Source organism: Ranitomeya imitator, chromosome 5, assembly GCF_032444005.1.
Source record: "Ranitomeya imitator isolate aRanImi1 chromosome 5, aRanImi1.pri, whole genome shotgun sequence".
NCBI lineage: Eukaryota > Metazoa > Chordata > Amphibia > Anura > Dendrobatidae > Ranitomeya > Ranitomeya imitator.
In genome coordinates this window covers 2274497-2291327 of record NC_091286.1, presented here as the reverse complement: position 1 = coordinate 2291327, position 16831 = coordinate 2274497, and the positions used below count along the sequence as shown (strand labels likewise).

The 16831-nt window shown below is 53.6% G+C and overlaps 1 protein-coding gene across 1 annotated transcript in view; it reads right to left on the bottom strand.

Annotated features, from left to right (window-relative positions):
* ABCC8 (ATP binding cassette subfamily C member 8) overlaps positions 1 to 16831 on the bottom strand; it is a 434375-nt gene that overhangs the window by 181443 nt on the left and 236101 nt on the right. The window contains exons 17-18 of the mRNA XM_069768187.1: positions 15320 to 15358; positions 12119 to 12154 (exon numbers count right to left, since the gene is read on the bottom strand). Of these exons, the coding sequence (XP_069624288.1) occupies positions 12119 to 12154; positions 15320 to 15358 (75 nt within the window). The remainder of the gene's footprint in view (positions 1 to 12118; positions 12155 to 15319; positions 15359 to 16831) is intronic.

Below are 16831 nucleotides of genomic sequence, written 5' to 3'. Positions count from 1 at the left end.
AGCTCCCTGCCAGACAGCTCATGGCACTATCTCCAACCATACCAATATCCTATCCGGTAACAGATAGAAAAAAACGCTCGATATCAGCTGTCATCGTTGAACTGAGCTCGATACATCTCCGTTTACCCAGATGGTTGCCGCCGGCATGCAAGACTAGTATCACGGGGCCTTTGGCCCTCTTAGCGATGTCGACTACTTTTGGGAAGATCTTTTGCCATTGTAGCCCTCTTATACCCCTCCAGTTGACCTCTACGTTCCTGAAGCCTAAATTTGCACCGCCTGGCCGATATTCGGCCCTTTTCTTAGCCTAGTAGACTTACGAGTGTCAAACCACCCAAACTGCGGGCTTACAGACACCTGAAAGGTTCAAGAATTGTTACTTAAGCAAGTCGGGTCTTTTGTATCTGGCAAAGCGTGCGGATTTCCATTGACCTAAACGCTGCACTTCAGCCTCTGGAATCCCAGCCTCGGTAGCGGCCCCTATACGGAAAGAATTTGTCCTGTATTCCGCCGGATTGATGCCAACAGCTTCGAGACATCAATTAAAAATTGCGTGGAACTGGTATTTAGTAAGGGGGGAGCAATCTGTATGTGACAGAAAGAATCTACTTGCGTGTTTTATTGCCGTGAATCGTCTGACTATTTTAAGTGGGCATATGGGACCATCCAACGACTTAATGAGGACCCACGTCCCTCTACCGGCGGGGTCGCATCTGGATTTGCGCACCCTAATGCGCAGTGCGTTGCTGCATATAACGAGGTCTTCTTTGATTAGGCCGCCTTCCGATGAGGTTTTTGAACGCGGTACCAGCTCGCTAAAAGAAGCGCTCCGAAAAAGGCAATGGCGAACGCAGCCAATACTAGGATTGACTCATATTGAGACTTGCACACCGATGTGGAAATTGTGGTAATATCGTGCAGTAACCTCAACGAAATGGGACGACGACACTCCTGACTAGGTTGGAGCCTTTTCCAGCCTTTAACGCCTTGTCTGATGAAAAAATACTTAGTCACGTCCGCCCACCTCATTAGCTGGAAGAAAAAGGCTATTCCTGAAAGATAACGCTGCGCCAATGTTCCTGACGTGCCTCTTTGCCTGAGCAGATTCAAAAGCTCGACCAACACCTCGCATCTTGCCCGATCGCACCTATCCACCGGTCTTCCGTGAATTAATGAGCGCCACTCGTCCCACGCCTTACCGTAAACCTGCCAGGTAGGCCGGTGTAACCAATGCGCGGATCAATGGCATCATTGATGGCTACCGTGTCCAAAAGGAGTGTTGGACACTGGACACCCGATGGTTGTGCGTTTGGGTGGAGAGCTTTGAAGGCCTGCCAATCGGAAAATGACAGAGTCAAGGAGGTTATCATTGACTGATGTTACTGTGGCACGACACCAGATGTTGTGTTTTAAGCATAGTAATGCTAGGCTGCGCAGGAGAGCGAGTAAAGTGGGGAAGCAGAAGACATGCTGTTTAAGCTCTTTGATGTGCCGGGGTGTTTGGTTGAGAATCTGATGTTTCTGTTCTCTATTTGTGTGCCTCAGAGCTCGACTGCTGCTACCATTGCAAAGACTTCTAGCAGGGCTGGGTCGTGGCTCCAGCCGGCTGTGGTCCATAATGCTGGCCATCTGCTTTTGCACCATTGATTTTTGTAGATTGCCACAAAACCGTCTCTGAGATTTCCTCCCGCTGCTGATCCTAAATCTTTGCTTAGCATTTCTCGAGACATGACGCAAGTATGGCTGTTGTAGAAATTTAGGAATGTTTTCCAGACTAGCAAGTCTTCTTTCAGTGTGCGAGTAAGCCTAATTCTATGGCCTTGCTGGGAGATGCCCTTCGTCGCCAGTGACAGACGGCGTGAAAAGGTTCGGCCCACCGGCATTAAGCGGCAAGCGAAATTGAGCAAACCGAGCAGGGAATGCATCTGTTGGAGGGTGACTTTTTTTTAACACCGTAGAAATCTTCTACAATTTGCAGAGTTTTTTTTGCAATTTATCCGCTTGTAATCTAAAAACCATTGCGTTGGTATCTATTTGGATGCCAAGGAAAGGCAGCACATTACATGGGCCGACTGTTTTTTCTGTTGAGAGCGGTACCCCAAAATGACTGGTTAGAAACTTAAATTTTTGGAGAAGGAAGGAGCAAAGTTTAAAGTCTTTTGGTCCGATGAACAAGAAAACGTCGAGGTAATGAACTGTTGAATTGCTGCCGTTTCGTAACTCACTACCCAGTGCTGAAAAGTACTAAAAAGCTCAAAATAGTGACAGGAGATGGAGCAGCTTATTGGTAGGCACATGTCAAAGTAATAGAGCTGGTCCACCATACAACCTAACAGGTGGAAGCACTTGGGGTGAACGGGTAAAAGGCGGAATGCTGATTCTATGTCCGATTTAGCCAGCATGGCACCGGGCTCGGCTGTCCATAAGAGTTCGACCGCCCTGTCAAATGATGGGTAGGATACGGACGCTTCTTCTGGGACTATTGCATCGTTGACCGAATTACCTTTAGGGTATGAGAGGTGATGTATTAGCCAATATTTTCCCGGTTCTTTTTTTGGGACGATGCCTAAGGGTGAGATTTTGAAATTCCTGAAAGGCAGAGATGTAAATGGGCCTGCCATCCTGCCTAGTTCTACCTCTTTTTTGATTTTTTTTTGCTGTAAGATCTCGGGGAATTCATGAGCGGATTTCAGATTATTCGCCGATGTTAGAGCGCAACTAAAATTAAAGGGGATAAAGAAACCGAATTTGAAGCTGTGATGAAGGTGCTGGGCCGCCTCTTTATTGGGGTAGAGGCTTAGTCAGGGGCCCATTGCGGTTACGTTCACCGGGGGTTATTCCTTGTAGGAGCTTGACGTGTACACCTTGCTGCAGGGTGTCCGCCTCCGCAGGCTGAGCAGTCATGCTTATATTTACAGGCCACATGGAAGCTGCAGTACCCCTCTTTTTATACAGCAAGCAGGCCCCTGGTCTCCGTACGACCACTGAATTTTGGCCTGCGGTGGCTGGGTAATTAATGGCCGACAACGAAAAGGGGGGCTGTTTTTGGGATAGCATAAGTCGCAACCAAACATCTGTCACTTTAACGAAACGATAGGAGAGGACGGAGCTCTAGGGGAGAGGACGGAGCCCTGGGGGACGAAGGGGAGGCCTCCAGGGGGTCAGCTGGGGAGAAAGAGGAAGGCACTGACCCCGGGCACCTGGATTTAACCCTTGTGGGTGTGGCCGGACGCCCCTTCCTCTTTCTTCCCGTTGGTCAGCTGGGAGTAGTGGGAGGGGGAATTGGCACTGCAGGGTGTTTCCTACTAGCTATTCCATAGGATTCCGCAGTCCGAGGCCCATTCCCTATGCGGTACCGTGCCTGCCAGTATGATGGTGCCGACCTGACACTGTAGTTACTGAGCACAATCCTGAAGACAAGGGCACATTAAAGGAGTTGCAGGGATTTGTGGCCAGTCCTGGTTGTGTCTGGCATGTGACCACAATCTCCCACATCTATATATATAATTGTCTAAGGGGTACTTCCGTCTGTCTAGGTACCGTCACACATAACGATATCGTTAACGATATTGTTGCTTTTTGTGACGTAGCAACGATATCGTTAAGGAAATCGTTCTGTGTGACAGCGACCAACAATCAGGCCCCTGCTGGGAGATCGTTGGTTGCTGAGGAAAGTCCAGAACTTTATTTTGTCGCTGGATCTCCCGCTGACATCGCTGGATTGGCGTGTGTGACACCGATCCAGCGATGTCTTCACTGGTAACCAGGGTAAACATCGGGTTACTAAGCGCAGGGCCGCGCTTAGTAACCCGATGTTTACCCTGGTTACCAGCGTAAAAGTAAAAAAAACAAACAGTACATACTTACCTACCGCTGTCTGTCCCCGGCGCTCAGCTTCTCTGCACTCCTCCTGCACTGGCTGTGAGCGTCGGTCAGCCGGAAAGCAGAGCGGTGACATCACCGCTCTGCTTTCCGGCCGCTGTGCTCACAGTCAGTGCAGAGGAGTGCAGAGAAGCAGAGCGCCGGGGACAGACAGCGGTAGGTAAGTATGTACTGTTTTTTTTTTTTTTACTTTTACGCTGGTAACCAGGGTAACCATCGGGTTACTAAGCGCAGCCCTGCGCTTAGTAACCCGATGTTTACCCTGGTTACCTGGGGACCTCAGGATCGTTGGTCGCTGGAGAGCTGTCTGTGTGACAGCTCTCCAGCGACCAAACAGCGACGCTGCAGCGATCGACATCGTTGTCGGTATCGCTGCAGCGTCGCTTAGTGTGACGGTACCTTCTGTCTGCAACTTCCTATATCAAAGAATTACCGCACACTCAGACTTGATATGATGCAAAAAGTTTTGAACAAATTTATTTTAACAAAAGGAATAGCCATAGAATAAATAGGAGCAAACGTGTTCAAATCAGACCAAACTCAACGTTTCGACCCACCAGGGTCTTATTCATGGGGTTACTTGGCTTCCAGAAATATGTACACTTATGGCAAAAAGGGGAAAAGCAGGAGGGCAATCTTTCTAGTGCAAGTCCTGTCACTGTAATGTCCTAGGAGGGAGCTCCAGTGTCGAGGTGATCGACTGCTAAGTGCTGAAGTAGGTGGTAGGCCGATTATACACCCAAGGTAATACAGTATTATACACAGTAGTCCTATGGTTTCCTGTAGCAGTGGTGCCGGGTACGGTCCAATCGGGTATACGGGAGGTGGCAAATCCACATGCCCTAGTTGAAATAGCCGGACTGAGCGTTCTGTTTCGTCCTGCAGAGACTGCGTATTAATGCCAAATAGGGTGACAGGGGATGATGGACAATTGGGTCCGAATGCTCCTGCTGAGCCTGGAGTAGTGGACATGTGGGTTCCTGGGCTCACTGTGAGGTAAGGTGGTGGAGCGGCACCACTGCTACAGGACACCATAGGACTACTGTGTATAATACTATATTACCTTGGGCGTATAATCGGCCTACCGCCTACTTCAGCACTTAGCAGTCGATCACCTCGACACTGGAGCGCCCTCCTAGGACATTACAGTGACAGGACTTGCGCTAGAAAAATTGCCCTCCTGCTTTCTCCTTTTTGCCATAAGTGTACATATTTCTGGAAGCCAAGTAACCCCATGAATAAGACTCTGGTGGGTCGAAACGTTGGGTTTGGTCTGATTTGAACAAGTTTGCTCCTATTTATTTTATGGCTATACCTTTTGTTATAATAAATTTGTTCAAAACTTTTTGCATGATATCAAGTCTGAGTGTGCGGTAATTCTTTGATATATGACTTTTCGGGCCTCCGGGTCTGTCTTACCAGCACCTCGAATTACTTTTGATCCGGGTGCATGCAATTATTCTCCTTGTCTGCAACTTCCGTCACGGAAATCCCGCGTCGCTGATTGGTCTCGCCAGCTGCCTGTCCTGGCTGCCTCGACCAATCAGCGACGGGCACAGTCCGGCTGAGAATTGGTCCCTCCCTACTCCCGTCCAGTCACTGCCCGGCGCTCCATACTCCCCTCCACTCAGCGCTCACACAGGGTTAATGACAGCGTTAACGGACCGCGTTATGCCGCGGGTAACGCACTCCGTTAATGCTGCTATTAACCCTGTGTGACCAACTTTTTACTATTGATGCTGCCTATGCAGCATCAATAGTAAAAAGATCTAATGTTAAAAATAATTAGAAAACAAAAAACCTGCTATTATCACCTTCCGTCGTCCGTTGATGCACGCGCGCCAGTTTCTGGAGATGCATTGCGAAATTACACAGAAGACTTGGTGGTGATCTGAAGAGGACGCTGTACACAGGAGATGTCCCCGCAATCTGTGGTGACCTGAAGAGCTTACCATACTTGCGGTGGATACCGCGTACACGTACACTCCGTCCCTGTGAGTTGACGGCCTTTGCTGCCTTACTGGTCTATAATCCCAGGTCTATTATATGGATGCAAATTAAGTAACTACCTCTTGGGGCTCAATCAAGTATACGAGTGTATTTAGCACACTGATGAAGGTCCAGTATCGACCGAAACGTTTGTGATTACTGTATTTAAATAAACCCCTCTTTTTGCATCACAACACTTTGGAGTTTGCTAGTCACTTATATATTATGCTGTACACAGGAGAGGCCCCCGCAATCTGTGGTGATCTGAAGAGGGCGCTGTACACAGGAGTGGCCCCCGCAATCTGTGGTGACCTGAAGAGGGCGCTGTACACAGGAGATGTCCCCGCTATCTGTGGTGACCTGAAGAGGGCGCTGTACACAGGAGATGCCCCCGCAATCTGTGGTGACCTGAAGAGGACGCTGTACACAGGAGATGTCCCGCAATCTGTGGTGACCTGAAGAGGACGCTGTACACAGGAGATGTCCCCGCAATCTGTGGTGACCTGAAGAGGATGCTGTACACAGGAGATGCCCCCGCAATCTGTGGTGACCTGAAGAGGGCGCTGTACACAGGAGATGTCCCCGCAATCTGTGGTGACCTGAAGAGGGCGCTGTACACAGGAGATGTCCCCGCAATCTGTGGTGTCTGAAGAGGGCGCTGTACACAGGAGAGGCCCCCGCAATCTGTGGTGACCTGAAGAGGACGCTGTACACAGGAGATGTCCCCGCAATCTGTGGTGACCTGAAGAGGGCGTTGTACATAGGAGATGTCCCCGCAATCTGTGGTGACCTGAAGAGGGCGCTGTACACAGGAGAGGCCCCCGCAATCTGTGGTGACCTGAAGAGGGCGCTGTACACAGGAGAGGCCCCCGCAATCTGTGGTGACCTGAAGAGGGCGCTGTACACAGGAGATGTCCCGCAATCTGTGGTGACCTGAAGAGGACGCTGTACACAGGAGAGGCCCCCGCAATCTGTGGTGACCTGAAGAGGGCGCTGTACACAGGAGAGGCCCCCGCAATCTGTGGTGACCTGAAGAGGGCGCTGTACACAGGAGATGTCCCCGCAATCTGTGGTGACCTGAAGAGGACGCCGTACACAGGAGATGTCCCGTAATCTGTGGTGACCTAAAGAGGACGCCGTACACAGGAGATGTCCCCGCAATCTGTGGTGACCTGAAGAGGACGCTGTACACAGGAGATGTCCCCGCAATCTGTGGTGACCTGAAGAGGACGCTGTACACAGGAGATGTCCCGCAATCTGTGGTGACCTGAAGAGGACGCTGTACACAGGAGATGTCCCTGCAATCTGTGGTGACCTGAAGAGGATGCTGTACACAGGAGATGTCCCTGCAATCTGTGGTGACCTGAAGAGGGCGCTGTACACAGGAGATGCCCCCGCAATCTGTGGTGACCTGAAGAGGGCGCTGTACACAGGAGATGTCCCGCAATCTGTGGTGACCTGAAGAGGGCGCTGTACACAGGAGATGTCCCCGCAATCTGTGGTGACCCGAAGAGGATGCTGTACACAGGAGATGTCCCCGCAATCTGTGGTGACCTGAAGAGGACACTGTACACAGGAGAGGCCCCCGCAATCTGTGGTGACCCGAAGAGGGCGCTGTACACAGGAGATGCCCCCGCAATCTGTGGTGACCTGAAGAGGGCGCTGTACACAGGAGATGCCCCCGCAATCTGTGGTGACCTGAAGAGGGCGCTGTACACAGGAGATGCCCCGCAATCTGTGGTGACCCGAAGAGGGCGCTGTACACAGGAGATGCCCCGCAATCTGTGGTGACCCGAAGAGGACGCTGTACACAGGAGATGTCCCCGCAATCTGTGGTGACCCGAAGAGGGCGCTGTACACAGGAGATGTCCCCGCAATCTGTGGTGACCTGAAGAGGACGCTGTACACAGGAGATGCCCCCGCAATCTGTGGTGACCTGAAGAGGGCGCTGTACGCAGGAGATGTCCCGCAATCTGTGGTGACCCGAAGAGGACGCTGTACACAGGAGATGCCCCCGCAATCTGTGGTGACCTGAAGAGGGCGCTGTACGCAGGAGATGCCCCCGCAATCTGTGGTGACCTGAAGAGGACGCTGTACGCAGGAGATGTCCCCGCAATCTATGGTGACCTGAAGAGGGCGCTGTACACAGGAGATGTCCCCGCAATCTGTGGTGACCTGAAGAGGGCGCTGTACACAGGAGATGTCCCTGCAATCTGTGGTGACCTGAAGAGGATGCTGTACACAGGAGATGCCCCCGCAATCTGTGGTGACCTGAAGAGGGCGCTGTACACAGGAGATGTCCCCGCAATCTGTGGTGACCTGAAGAGGACGCTGTACACAGGAGATGTCCCGCAATCTGTGGTGACCTGAAGAGGACGCTGTACACAGGAGATGTGCCCGCAATCTGTGGTGACCTGAAGAGGACGCTGTACACAGGAGATGTCCCTGCAATCTGTGGTGACCTGAAGAGGACGCTGTACACAGGAGATGTCCCTGCAATCTGTGGTGACCTGAAGAGGGCGCTGTACACAGGAGATGTCCCCGCAATCTGTGGTGACCTGAAGAGGGCGCTGTACACAGGAGATGTCCCGCAATCTGTGGTGACCTGAAGAGGACGCTGTACACAGGAGATGTGCCCGCAATCTGTGGTGACCTGAAGAGGACGCTGTACACAGGAGATGTCCCCGCAATCTGTGGTGACCTGAAGAGGGCGCTGTACACAGGAGATGTCCCCGCAATCTGTGGTGACCTGAAGAGGACGCTGTACACAGGAGATGTCCCCGCAATCTGTGGTGACCTGAAGAGGACGCTGTACACAGGAGATGTCCCGCAATCTGTGGTGACCTGAAGAGGGCGCTGTACACAGGAGATGTCCCCGCAATCTGTGGTGACCTGAAGAGGACGCTGTACACAGGAGATGTCCCGCAATCTGTGGTGACCTGAAGAGGACGCTGTACACAGGAGATGTGCCCGCAATCTGTGGTGACCTGAAGAGGACGCTGTACACAGGAGATGTCCCCGCAATCTGTGGTGACCTGAAGAGGACGCTGTACACAGGAGATGTCCCTGCAATCTGTGGTGACCTGAAGAGGGCGCTGTACACAGGAGATGTCCCCGCAATCTGTGGTGACCTGAAGAGGACGCTGTACACAGGAGATGTCCCGCAATCTGTGGTGACCTGAAGAGGACGCTGTACACAGGAGATGTGCCCGCAATCTGTGGTGACCTGAAGAGGACGCTGTACACAGGAGATGTCCCTGCAATCTGTGGTGACCTGAAGAGGACGCTGTACACAGGAGATGTCCCTGCAATCTGTGGTGACCTGAAGAGGACGCTGTACACAGGAGATGTCCCCGCAATCTGTGGTGACCTGAAGAGGGTGCTGTACACAGGAGATGTCCCCGCAATCTGTGGTGACCTGAAGAGGACGCCGTACACAGAAGATGTCCCCGCTATCTGTGGTGACCTGAAGAGGGCGCTGTACACAGGAGATGTCCCCGCAATCTGTGGTGACCTGAAGAGGACGCTGTACACAGGAGATGACCCCGCAATCTGTGGTGACCTGAAGAGGACGCCGTACACAGGAGATGTCCCCGCTATCTGTGGTGACCTGAAGAGGGCGCTGTACACAGGAGATGTCCCCGCAATCTGTGGTGACCTGAAGAGGACGCTGTACACAGGAGATGTCCCCGCAATCTGTGGTGTCCTGAAGAGGACGCCGTACACAGGAGATGTCCCCGCTATCTGTGGTGACCTGAAGAGGGCGCTGTACACAGGAGATGACCCTGCAATCTGTGGTGACCTGAAGAGGACGCCGTACACAGGAGATGTCCCCGCAATCTGTGGTGACCTGAAGAGGGCGCCGTACACAGGAGATGTCCCCGCTATCTGTGGTGACCTGAAGAGGACGCTGTACACAGGAGATGTCCCCGCAATCTGTGGTGACCTGAAGAGGACGCTGTACACAGGAGATGTCCCCGCAATCTGTGGTGTCCTGAAGAGGACGCTGTACACAGGAGATGTCCCCGCAATCTGTGGTGTCCTGAAGAGGACGCTGTACACAGGAGATGTCCCCGCAATCTGTGGTGACCTGAAGAGGGCGCTGTACACAGGAGATGTTCCCGCAATCTGTGGTGACCTGAAGAGGACGCTGTACACAGGAGATGATCCCACAATCTGTGGTGACCTGAAGAGGGCGCTGTACACAGGAGATGTCCCCGCAATCTGTGGTGACCTGAAGAGGGCGCTGTACACAGGAGATGTTCCCGCAATCCGTGGTGACCTGAAGAGGACGCTGTACACAGGAGATGATCCCACAATCTGTGGTGACCTGAAGAGGACGCTGTACACAGGAGATGTCCCCGCAATCTGTGGTGTCCTGAAGAGGGCGCTGTACACAGGAGATGTCCCGCAATCTGTGGTGACCTGAGGAGGACGCTGTACACAGGAGATGTCCCGCAATCTGTGGTGACCTGAAGAGGACGCTGTACACAGGAGATGTCCCGCAATCTGTGGTGACCTGAAGAGGACGCTGTACACAGGAGATGACCCCACAATCTGTGGTGACCTGAAGAGGGCGCCGTACACAGGAGATGTCCTGCAAACTGACAGATGTGGAGCTACTGCAGGGAGGACCTGGGAAATTGCCAATTATAGATGTACCGCAGTGATAGACCCCGACCCAAAGAATGAACATTGCCAGAAATTCACAAGGGACTGCAAAGGATTAGTAATTAGATTTATGCAACCAAATTATTTTACTACTTTATTTTGATATCTAAAAATATTTCATTTTATTTCTCAATGGATTTGTACAGATTATGTCGGCATTAAAGGGGAAAAAATTCTGAAGTTATTTTTCTTCGTATGATGTTTTACATGACAAAAAGCAGGGTCTCCCATCATCCACCCTGCCCCGCAGGGTCTCCCATCATCCACCCTGCCCCGCAGAGTCTCCCATCATCCACCCTGCCCCGCAGGGTCTCCCATCATCCACCCTGCCCCGCAGGGTCTCCCATCATCCACCCTGCCCCGCAGGGTCTCCCATCATCCACACTGTCCCGCAGAGTCTCCCATCATCCACACTGCCCGCAGAGTCTCCGATCATCCACCCTGCCCCGCAGGGTCTCCCATCATCTACACTGTCCCGCAGAGTCTCCCATCATCCACACTGCCCCGCAGGGTCTCCCATCAACCACACTGCCCGCAGGGTCTCCCATCATCCACCCTGCCCCTCAGGGTCTCCCATCACCCACACTGCCCCTCAGGGTCTCCCATCATCCACCCTGCCCCGCAGGGTCTCCCATCATCCACCCTGCCCCGCAGAGTCTCCCATCATCCACACTGCCCGCAGGGTCTCCCATCATCCACCCTGCCCTGCAGGGTCTCCCATGATCCACACTGTCCCGCAGAGTCTCCCATCATCCACGCTGCCCCGCAGGGTCTCCCATCATCCACGCTGCCCCGCAGGGTCTCCCATCATCTACCCTGCCCCGCAGAGTCTGCCATCATCCACGCTGCCCGCCAGGTCTCCCATCATCCACACTGCCCGGCAGGGTCTCACATCATCCACACTGCCTGCCAGGTCTCCCATCATCCACACTGCCCGCAGGGTCTCCCATCATCCACACTGCCCCGCAGGGTCTCCCATCATCCACCCTGCCCGCAGGGTCTCCCATCATCCACCCTGCCCCGCAGGGTCTCCCATCATCCACCCTGCCCCGCAGGGTCTCCCATCATCCACACTGTCCCGCAGAGTCTCCCATCATCCACACTGCCCCGCAGAGTCTCCCATCATCCACACTGCCCCGCAGGGTCTCTCATCATCCACACTGCCCGCAGGGACTCCCATCATCCACACTGCCCGCAGGGTCTCCCATCATCCACACTGCCCGCAGGGTCTCCCATCATCCACACTGCCCCGCAGGGACTCCCATCATCCACACTGCCCGCAGGGTCTCCCATCATCCACACTGCCCCGCAGGGTCTCCCATCATCCACACTGCCCGCAGGGTCTCCCATCATCCACACTGCCACGCAGGGTCTCCCATCATCCACACTGCCTCGCAAGGACTCCCATCATCCACACTGCCCGCAGGGACTCCCATCATCCACACTGCCCCGCAGGGACTCCCATCATCCACACTGCTCTGCCATTTAACCCTGACTGTAATCACTGGGACGCAGTGCACCCTATCGCTGGAGGTGTTCTTGTGACCCCGTCCTCCCTGCTCCTGACAGAACTCACCTGATCTCCACATCCATGGCCGCGTCACGCTCCAAACTGTAAAATAAGATGCAGACATGTGAGAACAACATGGCGGCTTGACTCCACGCCTCGCACTAACTGCACAGGTCTCTGCACATGGAGAACCCCGATCGCCAGCCGCTGTTATGACCGTTAATAAGAGCTGGGCGAGCGGAAAAAAGATGGCGGACAAGTAACAGCAAAGTCTAGCGGCAGAGGACGTGTAAGGAGGCGGACCGGGCTGTGGGTACCTGTACTGAGCCGGTCCGGAACTGTCTAGGCTGTGTCCCATGTTGCCCGGGGGAAGAAAAAGGGGACCGGACAGGTCCCATGACCTGGGATGAGGAGGCATGGTTGAACCGGAAACAGAGCCGAAAGTGGCAAAGCTGCAGTTAGTTTTCTTGCCATCAGGGAGAGTGCAGGAGGGTGAGCAGCGCGCTCCGCACCCTGAGCATCAGTGCCGCGATGTGCTGCGGTCGATTTTTCCTGAACAATCGAGCAGGACGGTGAGACTGAAGAGCACCGTGCGCCCGGCTGAAAGCGAGACCACGCTCGCGCAGGGAAACGAGAGACGACTGCAGGACATTAAGTTGTGATCCCCTCTGCCGGCCAGAGCGCAGCCGCCCACGCTTGACACTGGGATTTCGCCAGCTCTCTTTGCTTTAGCTGCACAGGCTTATGGACTAGGGGCTCAGCGGGTAAAACCGGTGACCGCCCGCTGCCGCCAGAAGTTGGATCATAATCTGTGGGACCCCATTTCAGGACACTCCACCGGCTGTTGCCAGTACTACAACCCCCAACAGATCACATGCGGCTGAGGAACCTAAGGACACGATAAGTTTGATTACTGGACTGTTGTTACACTGCAATCTCTCGTTTTCAATTTAACTGCTTTCTCCCTGCGAGGACGAGTGGCGGAAAAAGAGTGGCACAAGGCGAGCGACATAAGACGAGCGGCACAAAACGAGCGGTGGAAGGCGAGCGGCAGAAGATGAGTGGCATAAAACGAGTGGTGGAAGATGAGTGGCATAAAACGAGTGGTGGAAGACAAGTGGTGAAAGGCGAGCGGTGGAAGACGAGCGGCAGAAGACAAACAGCACAAAACGAGCGGTGGAAGGTGAGCGGCAGAAGACGAGTGGTGGAAGACAAGTGGCAAAAGGCGAGCGGTGGAAGACGAGCGGCAGAAGACAAACAGCACAAAACGAGCGGTGGAAGGCGAGCGGCAGAAGATGAGTGGCATAAAACGAGTTGTGGAAGAAGAGTGGCATAAAACGAGTGGTGGAAGAAGAGTGGCATAAAACGAGTGGTGGAAGAAGAGTGGCATAAAACGAGTGGTGGAAGAAGAGTGGCATAAAACGAGTGGTGGAAGAAGAGTGGCATAAAATGAGTGGTGGAAGACAAGTGGCGAAAGGCGAGCGGTGGAAGACGAGCAGCAGAAGACAAGCAGCACAAAACGAGCGGTGGAAGGCGAGTGGCAGAAGATAAGTGGCATAAAACGAGTGGTGGAAGAAGAGTGGCATAAAACGAGTGGTGGAAGAAGAGTGGCATAAAACGAGTGGTGGAAGAAGAGTGGCATAAAACGAGTGGTGGAAGAAGAGTGGCATAAAACGAGTGGTGGAAGAAGAGTGGCATAAAACGAGTGGTGGAAGAAGAGTGGCATAAAACGAGTGGTGGAAGAAGAGTGGCATAAAACGAGTGGTGGAAGACAAGTGATGAAAGGCGAGCAGTGGAAGACGAGCGGCAGAAGACAAGCAGCACAAAACGAGCGGTGGAAGGTGAGCGGCAGAAGACGAGTGGTGGAAGACAAGTGGCGAAAGGCGAGCGGTGGAAGACGAGCGGCAGAAGACAAACAGCACAAAACGAGCGGTGGAAGGTGAGCGGCAGAAGACGAGTGGCATAAAACAAATGGTGGAAGACAAATGGCGAAAGGCGAGCGGTGGAAGACGAGCAGCACAAAACGAGCGGTGGAAGGTGAGCGGCAGAAGACGAGTGGTGGAAGACAAGTGGCGAAAGACGAGCGGTGGAAGACGAGCGGCAGAAGACAAGCAGCACAAAACGAGCGGTGGAAGGTGAGCGGCAGAAGACGAGTGGTGGAAGACAAGTGGCGAAAGGCGAGCGGTGGAAGACGAGCAGCAGAAGAAAAGCAGAACAAAACGAGCGGTGGAAGGCGAGCGGCAGAAGACGAGTGGCATAAAACAAATGGTGGAAGACAAATGGCGAAAGGCGAGCGGTGGAAGACGAGCAGCACAAAACGAGCGGTGGAAGGTGAGCGGCAGAAGACGAGTGGTGGAAGACAAGTGGCGAAAGGCGAGCGGTGGAAGACGAGCGGCAGAAGACAAGCAGCACAAAACGAGCGGTGGAAGGTGAGCGGCAGAAGACGAGTGGTGGAAGACAAGTGGCGAAAGGCGAGCGGTGGAAGACGAGCAGCAGAAGACAAGCAGCACAAAACGAGCGGTGGAAGGCGAGCGGCAGAAGACGAGTGGTGGAAGACAAGTGGCGATAGGCGAGCGGTGGAAGACGAGCAGCAGAAGACAAGCAGCACAAAACGAGCGGTGGAAGGTGAGCGGCAGAAGACGAGTGGTGGAAGACAAGTGGCGAAAGGCGAGCGGTGGAAGACGAGCGGCAGAAGACAAGCAGCACAAAACGAGCGGTGGAAGGTGAGCGGCAGAAGACGAGTGGTGGAAGACAAGTGGCGAAAGGCGAGCGGTGGAAGACGAGCAGCAGAAGACAAGCAGCACAAAACGAGCGGTGGAAGACGAGTAGCAGAAGATGAGCTGCACAAAACGAGGGGCGGAAGGCGAGCGGCAGGAGACGAGCAGAAAAAAAATTGAGTGACAGAGGACACGTGATGTCAGATGAGTGACAACAGACTAGTAACAGCAGACAAACCACAGAAGACCACGGACAGTGGATGGGACACAGAAGACAAGCGCCAGTGAATAAGTAACAGTAGAGATGGCGGACGGGTGACTGAAGACAAAGGTACAGAAGACGAGCATTAGAAGATAACAGGTGGCGGACGAGTGTTTACCGAGATATGTGAGAGCGTTTTTTGATTCTTAGCTCTGACTGCAGACGAGCATTATTTCATTTATGCATTAAGGGGCGAGAATCCGAACCTGCAGTCGCACAAGAGACAATCTGCTGCGCGACCTCCCTTCCCATGTGAACACCGCAGAGCGCGGTACCTGGAGCGCTCACCTCATGTCCTCGGTGGTCTCACTGTCACAGCTGGGACTGCTGTAAGATAAAGCGCAGTCATTAGGGGCAGGAAACAGAGCAATCTGCTGCTGAGTACACAGATCAGAGGAAAATAGCGCATGGGACAATACCTGATCACCGCCTCATTACCTGATCACCGCCTCATTACCTGATCACCGCCTCATTACCTGATCACCGCCTCATTACCTGATCACCGCCTCGTGACCTGATCACCGCCACCTGCTGCTGCGTCCATGAGACCAGGTATAAGCACGACAACAGGACGCATCTGCTGACACTCACGTATTATGTCTACCTCCATATACACAGCGTCTGTCAGTGTCCCCTCCATATACACAGCGTCCGTCAGCATCGCCTCCATATACGCAGCGTCTATCAGTGTCCCCTCCATATACACAGCGTCCGTCAGCATCGCCCCCATATACGCAGCGTCTGTCAGTGTCGCCTCCATATACGCAGCGTCGGTCAGTGTCGCCTCCATATACGCAGCGTCTGTCAGTGTCACCTCCATATACGCAGTGTCCGTCAGTGTCACCTCCATATACACAGCGTCCGACAGTGTCACCTCCATATACACAGCGTCTGTCAGTGTCGCCTCCATATACGCAGCGTCTATCAGTGTCACCTCCATATACACAGCGTCTGACAGTGTCCCCTCCATATACACAGCGTCCGTCAGCATCGCCCCCATATACGCAGCGTCTGTCAGTGTCACCTCCATATACGCAGCGTCTGTCAGTGTCGCCTCCATATACGCAGCGTCTGTCAGTGTCACCTCCATATACGCAGTGTCCGTCAGTGTCACCTCCATATACACAGCGTCCGACAGTGTCCCCTCCATATACACAGCGTCCGTCAGTGTCACCTCCATATACACAGCGTCCGTCAGTGTCCCCTCCATATACACAGCATCCGACAGTGTCCCCTCCATATACACAGCGTCCGTCAGTGTCACCTCCATATACACAGCGTCCGTCAGCGTCGCCCCCATATACGCAGCGTATGTCAGTGTCGCCTCCATATACGCAGCGTCTGTCAGTGTCACCCCCATATACGCAGTGTCCGTCAGTGTCCCCTCCATATACACAGCGTCTGTCAGTGTCACCTCCATATACACAGCGTCCGTCAGTGTCGCCCCCATATACACAGCGTCCGACAGTTTCCACTCCATATACGCAGTGTCCGTCAGCGTCACCTCCATATACACAGCGTCCGTCAGTGTCACCTCCATATACACAGCGTCCGTCAGTGTCACCCCATATACACAGCGTCCGTCAGTGTCACCTCCATATACACAGCGTCCGTCAGTGTCGCCCCCATATACACAGCATCCGTCAGTGTCGCCCCCATGTACACAGCGTCCGTCAGTGTCGCCCCCATATACACAGCGTCCGTCAGTGTCGCCCCCATATACACAACGTCCGTCAGTGTCGCCCCCATATACACAGCGTCCGTCAGTGTCGCCCCCATATACACAGCGTCACCTCCATA